Here is a 14,165-nt window from a genome sequence, read left to right on the forward strand (position 1 = left end):
AACAGATATTTCAGGTTCCAATCGTGTACAAAAGCAAAAAATTTTTTACACGATTGGAACCTGAAAAATCTCTTTTTATTAAAATTAATTATTGTGAAAGGATTAAATCTATTGTCATAGTTACAAATTAAGAAATAACAGATTTGTTGACATTTTTTTATATTTTAAAATAAAAAATTGATGATTTCTGTGATTTTTATGACATGAAAATAAACATGAAATATTCAAATAATGAAGCAACTCTAATTTACAGGTTGATCGAAGTAGCCTACCAAATAGTGATAGAAGAAGCCCCACAGGTTACAAAGGTTGGAGTAGGAATATTAAGACATACATGTACTTACAGAACAACCGAAATTTCATGAAGGAACACTCCTTGCTTGTAAAAAACTTTTTCAGACAATTTTCCATGTAACGATTTTGACAGCTTTTTCGATAATTGTGGTAAAGTTGCGAATATATTTAGCAACAAACACCTGCACACAACTGTTTACATCTGCGACGTTGGCTGACCAGTAGAACTCCCAACTGTGCACGTCTCAATTAATACAATCAGGTTTTTAACTTGCATGTCCACGTCCACAAATGGTACCCTCCCAACTGTGCACCTCTTAATTAATATGATTGTATGTTTAACTTGCAAGTCCGTGTGTACATATAGGAGACTCCCAACTGTGCACGACTTAGTTGATACGATCAGATTGTCAATTTACAAGTCCACGTGCAGAGATGGTACCCTTCCAATGGTGCGCGTCTCAATTGATGCCATCAGATTTTTCACTTAAAAGTCTACGTACACAGATGGTACCCTCCCAACTGTGCACGTCTCAATTAATGCTATTGATTGTTTCACTTACAAGTCCACGTGAATTTTTAGTACACTCGTAACTTTGCACGCACAAAAATATAATAGCATTAATACAGACGTGTACAGTTGGGAAGGTTCCATCTGTGTACGTAGACGTTAACCCTCTACCGCCCAGTGACATATATGTAACGTTTGGAGGACTTGCGTTTTTTTAAATATGACTTTGAGACGAACAGCAATTTTTAACGCAAGGATTTACATGAAAGTCAGGACGGTAATGAGCTAGAATTTTAGTTTTGTATACACTCCGCCATAGGAATAATATGCCTAAATATCTCAAAATTCAGAAAAAAAGAAAGTTTTAAGGGCGGTAGAGGGTTAAAGTGAAAGAAGATTGTATTAATCAAGTCTGATCGCAGTAATTGAGACTTAGATATTTGGGAGGGTACCATCCATGCACATGGACTTTTAAATGAAAAGACTAATCGTATCAATTGAGCAGTGACCAGGTGGGAGGCTACCATCTGTGCGCGTGGACAGTTGTGCCAGTGGCAAGAAAAACGTGCACAGTTATATGGTATCACTGGCCCTTGACGTGCACAGTTGGGTGGTTACTATCTGCACGTGTGATCTGACAAGTTAAAAATCTTATTTGGGCAGTATTAATTGAGACGTGCACAGTTGGGAGTGTCCCATATGTACATATGTACAGGTGTGCCAGTCGCCAACAACGTGCACAGTCGTACCACTGACACTCGACTGGGAGTGTCCCAACTGTCCCACATAGTAGTTCCTATTAAAAATGTTCCTCTTGTAGAAGCCTAAATTGGCTTTGAAACATGTAGGTCTCTAATGTTATGAAAAAGACGGATAGGAGTAAGGAAAAGAGAGCGAGGTGGTTTTGTTGTCTCTTTTCTTTATTTCTCTCTTTTTTCCTTTGTTATATAACTGTCTCTAATGAGCCGATTACACTTTTGGTTAAAAACTTACTTCTCTTATTTTAAGTCCTATTGTGCAATTATTGTACACAAATTGAATTCCTTGAGTAAATATTTTTTGAATATTTAATATTTAATACTTAATTTCTTTTAGGTTGGAAAAAGTATGTGTAATTATAATTTGTTTTTAGAATATAACACGCCATCTTAATGCCATGTGTTTTTATGTGACTATTATGATACAGAAACATCAAAAATGTTTCAGATTAACATAAAATTATCTATTTGAATGTTTTCTATTTTCCAAAGTTTCTTCTTTTTAAAAAGCTAACATCAGAACTTTAGGTACTTTTTTCATTCCGTTCATCGTAATTTATTCCATCCAAAAAGCTAAGGCAATAAAAAAATTTTGGCACTTTCTTTAAATATTTTTCAAATTTTGATTTAAAGTCCCATTAAAGTACTGTGTATGTGAAAAAATTGTAAATGTCCAAATAGGGACAAGTGTGCTAGAAATATTCACTTTTATTTTGTTTCGAAATATTTACAAGTGCTGATGAAATAGGACTAAAGTACGAAGAAAGTTTTAAATATATACCGTTTCACAAGAAATTTTGTAGGACAAAAGTACCGGAAAATTCTAGCTTCATTAAAAAAATTTTTTAACAATTCCTACATCATTTTGTGACGAAAGTTACCAGAAACGTTATAAAAATTTTATTTTTTAAAATTATCACAGGAGCTGATAGGATTTATGTCGAAAAAAGGTACTGCGCGCTGAAATAGGATTAAAATATCAAAAACACTTAAATATTGTAAATTTTACACGGGTGCTACGGACTTAAAATGAAACTTTTGAGTGCTAATTACAATAACATAAAAGCTTAAACAAACCACAAATTAAAAAATGCCTACAAGCAGCTCTTTAAAATTGACTAAATAACTTGTCTAAAAAAAATCTATAATATAAATTTTGACCCAAAATAGGTTTTAGGGTAGGGTTAGTAAATTATAGGGGCAGAATTTCGTACAGTTTGGGCATTGTCAAGACCGTGTAATCTAAACAGTCTTTTCCGTCACTAATCGGGTGCTCGCTAGCCCGTCATGACCTACAAATTTCGTAAATATCAAACCCAAATATTTTTTGGCTCACTTTCAAAAATAGCCAGAGTGTTTGAAAGTATCAAAGATGAAAAATCAACATAAAAAAAATGGATTTTTTTTAGTCAACAAGTCAGTCTTTTCGGACCAAAATCGGGTGCTGACTAACTCGGTATATTAAATAAATGTGTTTCTCATCCAAATATTTTTGTATACATTTTCAAAAAGAGCCAAGGCGTTTAAAAGTATCAAAGTGAAAAGCGAATAAAAAATACTTTTGTCCTTATAATCCAGCCAGTCCTTCCAGGCCCTAACCAGGTTCTGGCCAGCCCGTGATAACCAAACTTTTTTCTAAGTGTCTAAATCAAACATTTTTTGCACATTTCGCAAAAAAAGTTAGGGTGTTCAAAAGTACGAAAAATTAAAAATGAACTAAAAAATTGAAATTTTTTCCTCAATATCTAAGCAGCCTTTTGGGGACCTGATTGGGGGTTATCGAACTTGATGTACCAAAAAAATGTCTAAGTTTCTGCTCCAAATATTTTTATAAATTTTTAAAAAGAGCCAGGGTGTTTAAACTTTAAAGGATCAAAAGTGAAAACTGAACACTGAAACAAAATTTGTTTTCTTCATAATCTAGTCAGTCCTTTAGGGCCCTAATCGATTGCTGGCTAACCTATCATGACCAAACATTTTTCTAATGTCTAACTCAAATATTTTTTTGAAATTTTTTATAAAAAGGCTTATAAGGTACCAAAAACTAAAATTAAAAAAATGCCTTTTTTCTCATCATCTAGTCAAGTATAAACTACATATAATTGGTGATAATTTACGTTGTACAGAACTGACTGGACTAGAATTTGACATATTTTTACTTTTGAAAAAGCTGGCCTCACATTTTTGTTTTTAAACATAATTTTTATACTCTCCAACATCCACATTCCGCCCGATTTCTATCCATAGTCCCACGACAATAAAATAACCTTCTTCCTCGCATTTTTCCCATTTTTGAAGGAAATTCCAGAAGCTTTGGGGGAACCGTCTCTGATTCTTGTCCCCCCATTCGAATCTCAGAAGCACCTGTTGCACACCTACCTGTTTCACTCGGCCTTTTGCTGGGTCGGTAGTTTGCACGGACCCGCGGCATCCACAGTATTGAGGCGCACGGTGTCCCAGCACCAACTCGATTTACCTTTTCTTTGCTCTCTATCTCTGTCTCTCTTCCTCTCTCGTCCAGAATATTGGGCCTCTTTTGCGCGCGAATTTTATTATCTTAACAACAAAACTATGCTACGCCGGATAAAAGCAAATTTTCCAAAAAGAATGTCTCATCGCGATACAGTGATGTGAACTTTAATGTGCAAGGCCGGAAATTTTTTCATTACATATGTGTGCAGTGAAATGGTGAATTTTTACAAGCAAAGGAGCTCAAATTTTTAGTTGGAGCCTCGAAATGGAGGCGGAAAACCAGGATATTTGCTATAGCCCGGGAAGCATTGCAGGAGCTGTAATTGGGACCTTTTTAACGACGAGTCTTCTTATTGCAGTAGGAGCCTTACTTTACAGACAGTGGCGCAGGCATAAGGGTTTGTTTTACATTTTTTACTCATGTCTTTTTACACATTCTTAAACACTTCTTTTCATGCTGCGTCAAGTCGTCCCAAAAAATTTGCGAAGCTGGAAAAGACACCGGACTAGCCAAGCTTATGAAAAGTATTTGCTGCATATTTAATTTAAGGATGTTCAATAGTTATATGTCAAGTTAAACAATGAAAATTATTAATAATTATTTATACAATTGAGGAGAATACTCATACTTTATCGTAACTTCGGATTTAAAATCTTTCGAATATTTTCAGTTGAAAGAATTTTATTTTGGAATTATATAATTGTTATTTTTACGAACAATATTTGTCTTTAATGTCATTTTCAAAATAAAAATACCAAAGAGATTCATAGAGAATCTTTCAAGGGGTAAAATAATAAATAAATATAACTGGTGATAAGTAAGTAAACAATATTGAATGAATGATGATGATTTTATTTCACGTTTGAAATTTTCTATGAATTTTTTAATTTCCTAAAATATTTATGGACTTAAACCTTTCAAATTAGAAGACTTTCGAATTCCGGATTTTCCCCATTAGTATTGAATTCCTTATTTACATTCCATTCATCTTGAAATTTGTATACTCAATATTTTAAGAAATTTTTAAGTCTCGAGGCTTTGATGTTCAAATTAATTTCCTTTTTACCGCTTTCCAATTTGCACTCTTTTCAATTTTTGTATATGCTTTATTTTCATTTAAATTCTTTTAAATCTTAAATATTTGAATTTCAATTATTAAAATTATAATGTTTTTTATATCTTTCAAACATTAATAATATTTTATTTTGATTCTTTCCGTATTTTCAAATTTCAATAAATAAAATAAACTGATGACGATATTAGTTGCAAATTTCGATAATAAATAAAATCTACTAAATTTGAATGATTTAAATTATTGTTAACTCATTTAAAGTTTGAATTCTTTTAAAATTCAAATATTCTTATTTTATCCCATTTTTAACATTTAAATTCCAAACATAAGAAAACACCTGTTTGCTTTTTGAACCTTTAAACATAAATCGGAATTTTTCGCGTCAATTCTTTAGATCTTCACAGTAAATATGCGTCATCAATAAATAAACATTTATATTTCTTAGCAAATGTAAAAAAATATACATACCTAAGCTTTAAATACATTTAAATAATTTTAAAAGCAATATATATTTAATTTAATGTGATTATCAAGGTTTTATGACAAAAAATAACATCATTTATTTATCCTAGTAAGAATTTATAGCAAATGATAAATCCTGCGAATGTTACGACTAACTTAATCTTATAGTCATGAACAATTTACATGCGAATTCGTTAGGCATAGAAGGACATTCGTTGTATACTGTTTTATTACATTCATTAAATAATAAATAGATAAAAATTGTAAAAAAATGTAATAAATTGCATAAATAAGAACGCAAGGATCAATATTACCTAATTAACATTTTTTTTTAATTGTGGCTATTTATTTAAAATCAAATATTAGTCATTTTCAAATAGCCTTTATTTCTAATTCACAAATATTAAATCACTATGAAAACAGAGAGAACATCATAAAAAAGTTAAGAATTGATAATATAGGATGGAATTCTAATTCTCACTCTTTAAATTAAAGAACTTTGTCGCTTTAAATAAACAGAATCTATTTTAATTTGTTTATAATTTCAAAACCTTTTATATATATATTGAAATGTTTTACACCAATTGTTTTTTTCGTTTTAAATAAGCTATATTCAAATTTCATAGACGCCCATAGTATGCTAATTCTACCTTTTTTTTTAAATTGATTGTTTGCATAATTTTAATTTGATTACTTACAAAATTCTAATATTATTTACCTGAATTATTTTCATACTTAGGAAAACTTTGGAATTTCCAGTATACACAAAAAAGGAAACTTTTAAATTTATTCTTGGTCAATTTTATTCAAAAAATATTGAATCAAAATAAAACAAATACCGTACATAATACTTGAGTTTTCAAATATTTTGAAAGAGTTCAACTAGAGATAACTAAAGATAATTTTTGCTTTCTCAAAACCGGAATACCTCTTGGAATAATAGTGTTGAATTGAGAAAATGTATAACTTTATCTACCTTTCAAAATAAAAACTTTTTAATATTTTTTGGAAATCCACAAATCTTTTTTAAACTTCAAAAGAAGGATTTTAACTTCTGTTAGAATGGCTAGCATATAATTATAGGTAAACGGAAATCCAAATTGTCCCAGAAACCATTAGAGGATATTTTTTGTTGTTTCGAAATAATTGACACGATGACGTTATTGTGATACCTATATAGTCTGCCAGTATTGCGTTGCTGATGGGTATACACTGTTAAAAATAATATTAAATATAATATACCCATGTGCATTAAAATGAATATATCAAGCATATGAAATCGCCATTAAGAGCGACTATATTAAATTCCATGTATATTAAAACCGTTTAGCAGCAATTTTCGATTGTAAATAATAAAACATGACACCTTCTTCCTGTTACCCAGAAATAAAATTGGATTTTTAGTCAAGAAGTTCAATTAAGCAATTAAATAACAGACCTAACCTACAATTAACTGTCTTCGCCTTAAATTTGGACTATTCAGGGCGAAATTAGGAAAAAGTTTTACATATACATTGCACTTTCATAATAAATAATAATACAGTCGAAAAATTCTAAATTATAAATTTAATTGAGAATATTTGACAAGATTTAAAGAAATTAAAGCACGTTGACTTTTCACGTACATTGCTATACTGACCTGTATATTAAATTTAATACACATGTATGCTAAATTCACTAAACCAATGTATGTTACATTTCAGTAGCGGTAGTGCATACTTGCTTCACACACATGTATATTAAACCTCGTACAGATTTTTCTAACAGAGTACGTAGGATATTTTCTATTCAATAAACGAGGCCATCCTACGTAATAAATGCATTATCTACATTTAGAAAAATTGTAATATACACTCTCAGTGCCGATATTTAAAATGAATCTAAAATAGATTATATATTTTTTAAATCATATTTTTATCCGGCAAACATGTTTATCTGTGTCCTTATTTCACACAATTACAGATACGTACATTCGAGGACTGACAAGTCCGTCTAAAAAGACTTCAAATTTGCGAATGAAATCAGTAATTTTAGATTGATCCAATCTGTTGAATATGAATCTAAAAAAGGTTATTTGCCAACAAAAAAATATAATTAAATTTTCAATTAACAAAATTAATTGTCAACACCAGACATTTTTTTCAAGAAAGTTGTCCAATTTTCAACTCAGGAGATGGAATTTTAACTAGAATCAGAGAAAAATTCAAGGCAGTAGTTCAACTTTCATCCAAGTGGTAAAATTTAAAAAAAATATGAATTCTAAAAAAAAACGTGATAAATGAAATTCCAAACAAATAGATGGATTTTCAGAGGAAAATTATGAAACAAAAATGAAATAGTTGAACTTTCGGTTTAAAAAATTCATTTTCAGCCAAAAACAACGAATTAAAAAATAGTTCAACTTTTGACCAAAGATATGAAATTTCAAATAAAACCACGAATCTTGCACCAAAAAAAGAATGAATTTTGTACAAAGTAATTCAACTTTTATTCACGTGGTAAGATTTTTAATAAAACAGCAGGTATTCTTGACAAAAAATGTAATAATTGACATTTCAACTAAAAAGATTTCAATTTTAAATAAAAAAATAGTTAAATTTAACGAAAAAGGTGAATTTTTTTAGCAAATAATATGTATTTTCTACCAATAAACACGAATTTTCATCAAAATTCATGCAACATCAAAGAAACAATGGAATTTTCAACTGAGAATGGTCAATTGTCAATAAAAAATGGAAGGGTTGAATTTAAAGTTGACAAAATTAATTTTCAAACAGAAATGGAGTGTAGTTTAACTTTTAACAAAGGAGTTGAGTTTTAAATGAAGTAGAATGATTTTCTGCTGACAAATACGAATTTGAACAAAATACAAGAATTTCCAACCAAAAATTTAAATTTTCAACTAAAAAAGATTAGTTTGAAACTTTCAACCTACCCTATAGTTGAATTAGAAATAAAAATAAATTTTCTACCATTGAAGACAAATTGATCTAATAAATAACTTCCACTGATCGAAACAGTAGGTTTGAATGTTCTGAACAGAATCATATTGAATTACCTATTCAGTAAGTTTCGATTGACACGATTGTCACTTTGATTGACTGATCGAGTCAGTTAGCAATAATGAATCATTATAATAGAAATTGAAATCTCATCATTGTATTCTCGAAACTGAATGTATAAGTCTCGAATTTTGGGAACTGCGCGAAATAAAGAAGCATAGCTTTCTTAAGAAAAAGTTTCTATCTTCAAAAGGATGTCCAATTTGGTGAATTAAAATTTTCTGACCAAAATATTGGCACCCATGATGACATTGCTAACATCCTGATAACATTTTCTATTTTGTTTTTGCATTGTTCTGTCGTGATAATATATGACCTTGACTAAATTATTTGCTATGTTTGCTCTACAAACACATTTCTACAAATTCTATATGTACTCAAGAAATCTATTTACTCAGTAAATTCATTTTGTTGACTAAAAGATTTCCTTATCTCTTCTGCACTTGTGTCTGCAGTAAGCGCTTCTGCATTTGAAATTTGTCAGAAAAACACCCGGGTAAGAAAATAACTATGAAGGTATGTAGTTACCAGAATTACTCTAAATGTAAACCACACTTTACGTCTCCTAGAGAATCAAAACAGTCTCGTATAGTGTAATAATAATTGCAGAAATGCAGCTAATTTTCACCTGCAAATGTAATACTCATCATTCCGATCCTCTATTTATTTTAAATTACATATTGTGAATGCATCAATTACCATTATTTGAGATAAAAATAGAGTCAAAGTTAATTTATGCTAATAATTGTAATTGGGATTTTAAGCGATTAAGAAAAGTTTTTCGTGAAATATTAAATTCTAAATCTTTTAACGGCATAAAAATAAACTGGTTAAACTTGTATCTAAAAGTGGAATCTTGAATGAATAGTAATGAAACTAATGAAAACAGGAAACTTTTTAAAGAAAATGTAATTCTTAATTAAAGCCTCGATTAAAGTATGACAAAAAGTTGGGTCAGACGAATTAGTTTATAATTAAGTACGTATTTTTCTTAGTAATTATCAACAAGAATTTTAATAAACTATTGAATCGACGTACGGAGATTGATATTGCATACATGCGTCATAGTCATAGTATTGTAGGCTGTTGGATGTTATGTTGATCTACAAATTTTAGAAGCGTTTTTTGTAGAGCTATTCGGGACCAAACATAACTCTGATCAGAACTCTTGGAATCCTCAAAATTTTTAATTTCGAAATATTTGGGTATCTGTAAATTGTTGTAGGCTTTTGGATTTTATATTGATCGAAAAAAATTAGAAGACTTTTTTTAGAACTATTTAGGGGGCTACTAAAACTCTGTTCAGAACTCCTGGAATTCTCGAAATTTTGAATTCCAAATTTTTTGGGTATGTGTGAATTGTTGTAGGCTTGTAGATTTTATGTTGATCGAAAAATGTTAAAAGACTTTTTTGTAGAACTATTTAGGGGGTCACCGAAACTGTTCAGAACTTCTGGAATTCTCAAAATTTTGAATTCTAAAATTGTTGGGTATGTGTAAAGTGTTGTAGGTTTTTCGATTTTGAGTTAGTACTATTCCGGGAGCTATCAGAACTCCTGGCACTTTCAAAAATTTTAATTTCAAAGTGTTGGGTATCTTTAAAGTGTTGTACGTTTTTGGATTCTGATCTGATCAGAACTCCTGGAATTCTCAAATTTCTTAATTTCGAAATTTTTGTGTATGTGAAAATTGTTGTAGGCTTTTGGATTTTATGTTGATCGAAAAATGTTAGAAGACTTTTTTTGTAGAACTATTTAGGGGGCTACCAAAACTATGTTCAGAACTCCTCGAACTCTTTCGAAAAATTTCTCTGAAATTTTGGGATTTTCGAAATTGTGTAAAAAATATATTTAAAACAAACATTAAAGATAAAGTTGATTTTTTGAAAAGTGGGAACTATAAGCTGGAACTATTTCTAAAAGTTATCAGGAACTGAAGAACTATTCAGAACTCTAAACAAAATTCGAAATTTGGAAAGTGAGGGGCCAAGTTCCGACACATCTCAATTCTCATTGAACAACGCAAAAGAATTTAGAGATTCCTACTGACCTCCATAGGGTCTTTCGTAAGTCCGGGAGTCACCTCAAATCTCAGTGACCAGTCCCTCTATTGAAAACTTATCTTTTACACTTACAAAGTAACTGCTATGTTAAAAATGAGTTTTTTGTTGTTATTTAATTACTGTTTTTTATTTAAATTCAAGTCTTTTGGTTGAAGTATAAACTATTACATTTTTGGTTAAAGATTGATCATTTTAGTTGAAAATTGTTTCGTTTTTTTTTTTTTTTTTGTAAAACTTAACCATCTTTCATTTTTTTAAAATAAAGTTTATATCTTTTTGGTTAACAATTCATCCTTTTTTGAAAATTTAACTATTTGATAGAAAGTTAAACTATTAAGTTGGAAATTTCCTGTTTTTGAGAGTTCATGTTTTCCGGTTAAAAATTCGTCTTTTTGTTTTGGAAATTCGAAGCAGGAAACTACTTTATAAAAAAATGAAAGGAAGCAAAAGTAAGGAAATTGTTAACATGAGAAATAGTAGGGGGGAATGGTATATGATGCAGACGAAATACTAGAGGCTTTCAGAGACTATTTTAGGAGACAATTCGGAGATGAAGCTATAGGACACCACAACTGCGATGTTGAACACGATGCGATGGAAAACTCAATTGAGAATGTCTGTGTCACTGAGGTTAGGGATATAATTAAGAACTTGTAAAACGGTAAGGCTGTCGGGGTAGACGGTATTAAACCTGAAATGTTTAAACACGATGTCACGTGCATACCACATAGACTGTGCGAATTGATAAATTTATGTTTCGAGATGGGAGACGTCCCAGACGATTGGAACAAAGCGATTATCGTACCAATATACAAGAGAAAGGGAGATAAAAGCGAGTGCAATAATTACAGAGGGATTAGCTTATTAAGCACCGTAAGTAAAATATATTCAAAAATACTTATTCGTAGGGTAATTAAAATAACAGAAGCAAAGATTTGGGAAGTCCAAAGTGGGTTTATGCCAGGAAGGTCAATGGATGGATCCTACAAGATATAAAAACAATATATACAGGTAGCAAAGCGAGTGTAAGAGTGAATGGGAAACTGATTGACTGTTTCGATATTATTCAAGGAGTTAGACAAGGATGCGTTATGTCTTCATGGTTATTTATATTATTTATGGACAAGTATTTAAGAATGGCTCTCTTCGACGAAGAGGGTGTGGATCTCGAAACAGTAAGGGTACGTGGGTTAGCGTTCACAGATGATAAGGTTGTTATGGCAGAGTCTATCGAAGTCTTACAAAGAATGTTGAATAAACTAGATGCAAGCATGAAGAGCATGGACCTCAAAATTAACGCAAATAAAACAAAAACTATGGTGTTCAAAGGAAAGAGTGAGAAAACACCATGCAATATTTTATTAAATGATGAGAGAATTGAATAAGTTGATAAGTTCGTATACCTTGGTAGCTTATTTACTAGGGACGGGAAGATAGATGAGGAATTAGATAGACGAATAAATGAAGGTAAGAGGGTTATTGGTAGAGCAGGTCTCCTTATCAGAAGTAAAAATATATCAAATAAAGCTAAAATGGCAATACATAATTCCATATTTGTACTGACAGTACTGTATGGTAGCGAGACATGGACTTATCAAGAAAAAGATAAGAGTAAAATTAACGCAATTGACATGAGATTCATGCGCATAATATGCGGGAAAACCCTGATGGACAAAGTAAGTAACGAGAGAATTCTAAAAGAATGTGGTGCAAAAGAGACGCTAGTAGACACATGGGAAAGAAATCGCTTAAGATGGTTCGGACATGTTGAGAAAATGCCAAATGAACGACTAACGAAACAAGTGTATCAAGGTAAAGTAAATGGCAGCGTGCCCAGAGGTAGACCGCGAAAAGAATGGTTAGAATGTGTGCCTGAGACTCTAGTTAGAAGAGACATAAGAAGTCACAGAAACACGAGAGCCTGCATAAAAAAATGCATGGACATAAAAGAAGCTAGAGAAGTATGCCAGGACCGGAAAGTATGGCGGCAAATAGTAAATAAAAAGAGTGTCAGTAGAGTGAATGACGCCTGAATCAAAAGACCTTGGCCACTAATAGACCCAAGTGGGGAACCTTACATAACGACTTCGTGAGATTCTTCGCTTGGTGTGATTGCTAGAGAGATTGATCAGCAACCTGGGTCGGAGCAGTGTTGCGGAACGAACGTGTTATTTACTTAAATAGCACGAGAATTCTGGATCAATCTGAAAAATCTCTATCCCTTCCACACACTACTCCTTTCCCCTACCGAGTGAGTCACGCCTACCCCGAAATGGAAATGGCTTAATGGTGTAATAATAATAATTTCCTTTGGTAGAAATGATAGCTTTTTTGTAAAAAACTCCAACTGTCTGGTTCAAAATTATTGTATGTTTTTGAAACTTTTCCTTTTTTAGTAGAAAGTTCATCTTTTTAGTTAAAATTTAAACAATTTGGGTATAAAATATAACTACTTGAAAACAACAAAAAAAAACATTTATTTCACAATTTAACTCTTCAGCAGAAAATTAACTTTTTTGTTGAAAATTTAACTCTTTTGTAAAAAACTCGTCTTCTGTCTTTAAACTGCAAGAATTTCGTCGAAAATTTATGTATTTTGTTGCAAGTTCCCATTTTTATAGGAAACGAATTTTTTGGCGGGAAATTCAACTTTCTTATTATAAATTTATGAATTTTGGTTAGAAATGCATATTTTTTTATAGCAAATCCAACCCCTTGGTTAAAAGGTGAACTACTATGTTAAAAATTAGACTTGGTTTTCAGTTTGAAATACATTTTTTCATCTGAGAATTAAACTATTCCAGTCTTGGTTAAAAAAATATCCCTAATAATTTAAAAATTCAACTATTTTATAGAAAAATAATTTATTTTGTTGAAAATTCGTCTTTTTTCAAAGAAAATTAATATTTTTGTTGAAAATTCTTCCGTGTAGAATAAAAAATAAGATATTTAAAAAAAATGTAAGTATATAGTGAAAAACTTTCTTATTTTGTTAAAAGTTCAATAATTTTTTTGTTAAAATGATCCCTTTTTCAAAAATTGAACTGTTTTGTTGAAAATTCGTACTGTTGATCTTAAAAATAATCTTTCAGGGTTGAAAATGCATCTTTGTAGGATTTGAAAATGGAATTAACTATTATGATTAAAAATTTTATACTGCTTCATTGAAAATTAATTTCTGTTGGTACGTATTTTTATTAATCTTTTTGAGTTATGAATACATATCTTTTGTTAGAAAATTAACCATTCTTGGTTGAAAACGCAATACATTTCGACTAGAAGTATACTCTCTAAATCTGAATCCGTTAAAACTTTTACTAATTTCACTCAGTGGCTCAATTCTAGTTATGAAACAGCTATCTTTTTACTAATGGATCAGTAACAATGAATAACTTATCAGTAAAAACTACTGATTCTCAGCTAGAATTGGGTCACTAATTGAAATTAGTAAATATTTTAAATGATTCAAAT

General features: G+C 30.6%; 1 protein-coding gene across 1 annotated transcript in view; it reads left to right on the forward strand.

The window, feature by feature from the left end:
• Positions 1-3,993: 3,993 nt before the first annotated feature.
• LOC117171219 overlaps positions 3,994-14,165 on the forward strand; it is a 124,210-nt gene continuing 114,038 nt past the window's right edge. Inside the window, exon 1 of the mRNA XM_033358317.1 lies at positions 3,994-4,433. Coding sequence (XP_033214208.1) covers positions 4,301-4,433 — 133 coding nt within the window. The 5' untranslated portion in view covers positions 3,994-4,300. The remainder of the gene's footprint in view (positions 4,434-14,165) is intronic.

Source organism: Belonocnema kinseyi, chromosome 4 (genome assembly GCF_010883055.1).
Source record: "Belonocnema kinseyi isolate 2016_QV_RU_SX_M_011 chromosome 4, B_treatae_v1, whole genome shotgun sequence".
In the NCBI taxonomy this organism is placed as follows: Eukaryota; Metazoa; Arthropoda; class Insecta; order Hymenoptera; family Cynipidae; genus Belonocnema; species Belonocnema kinseyi.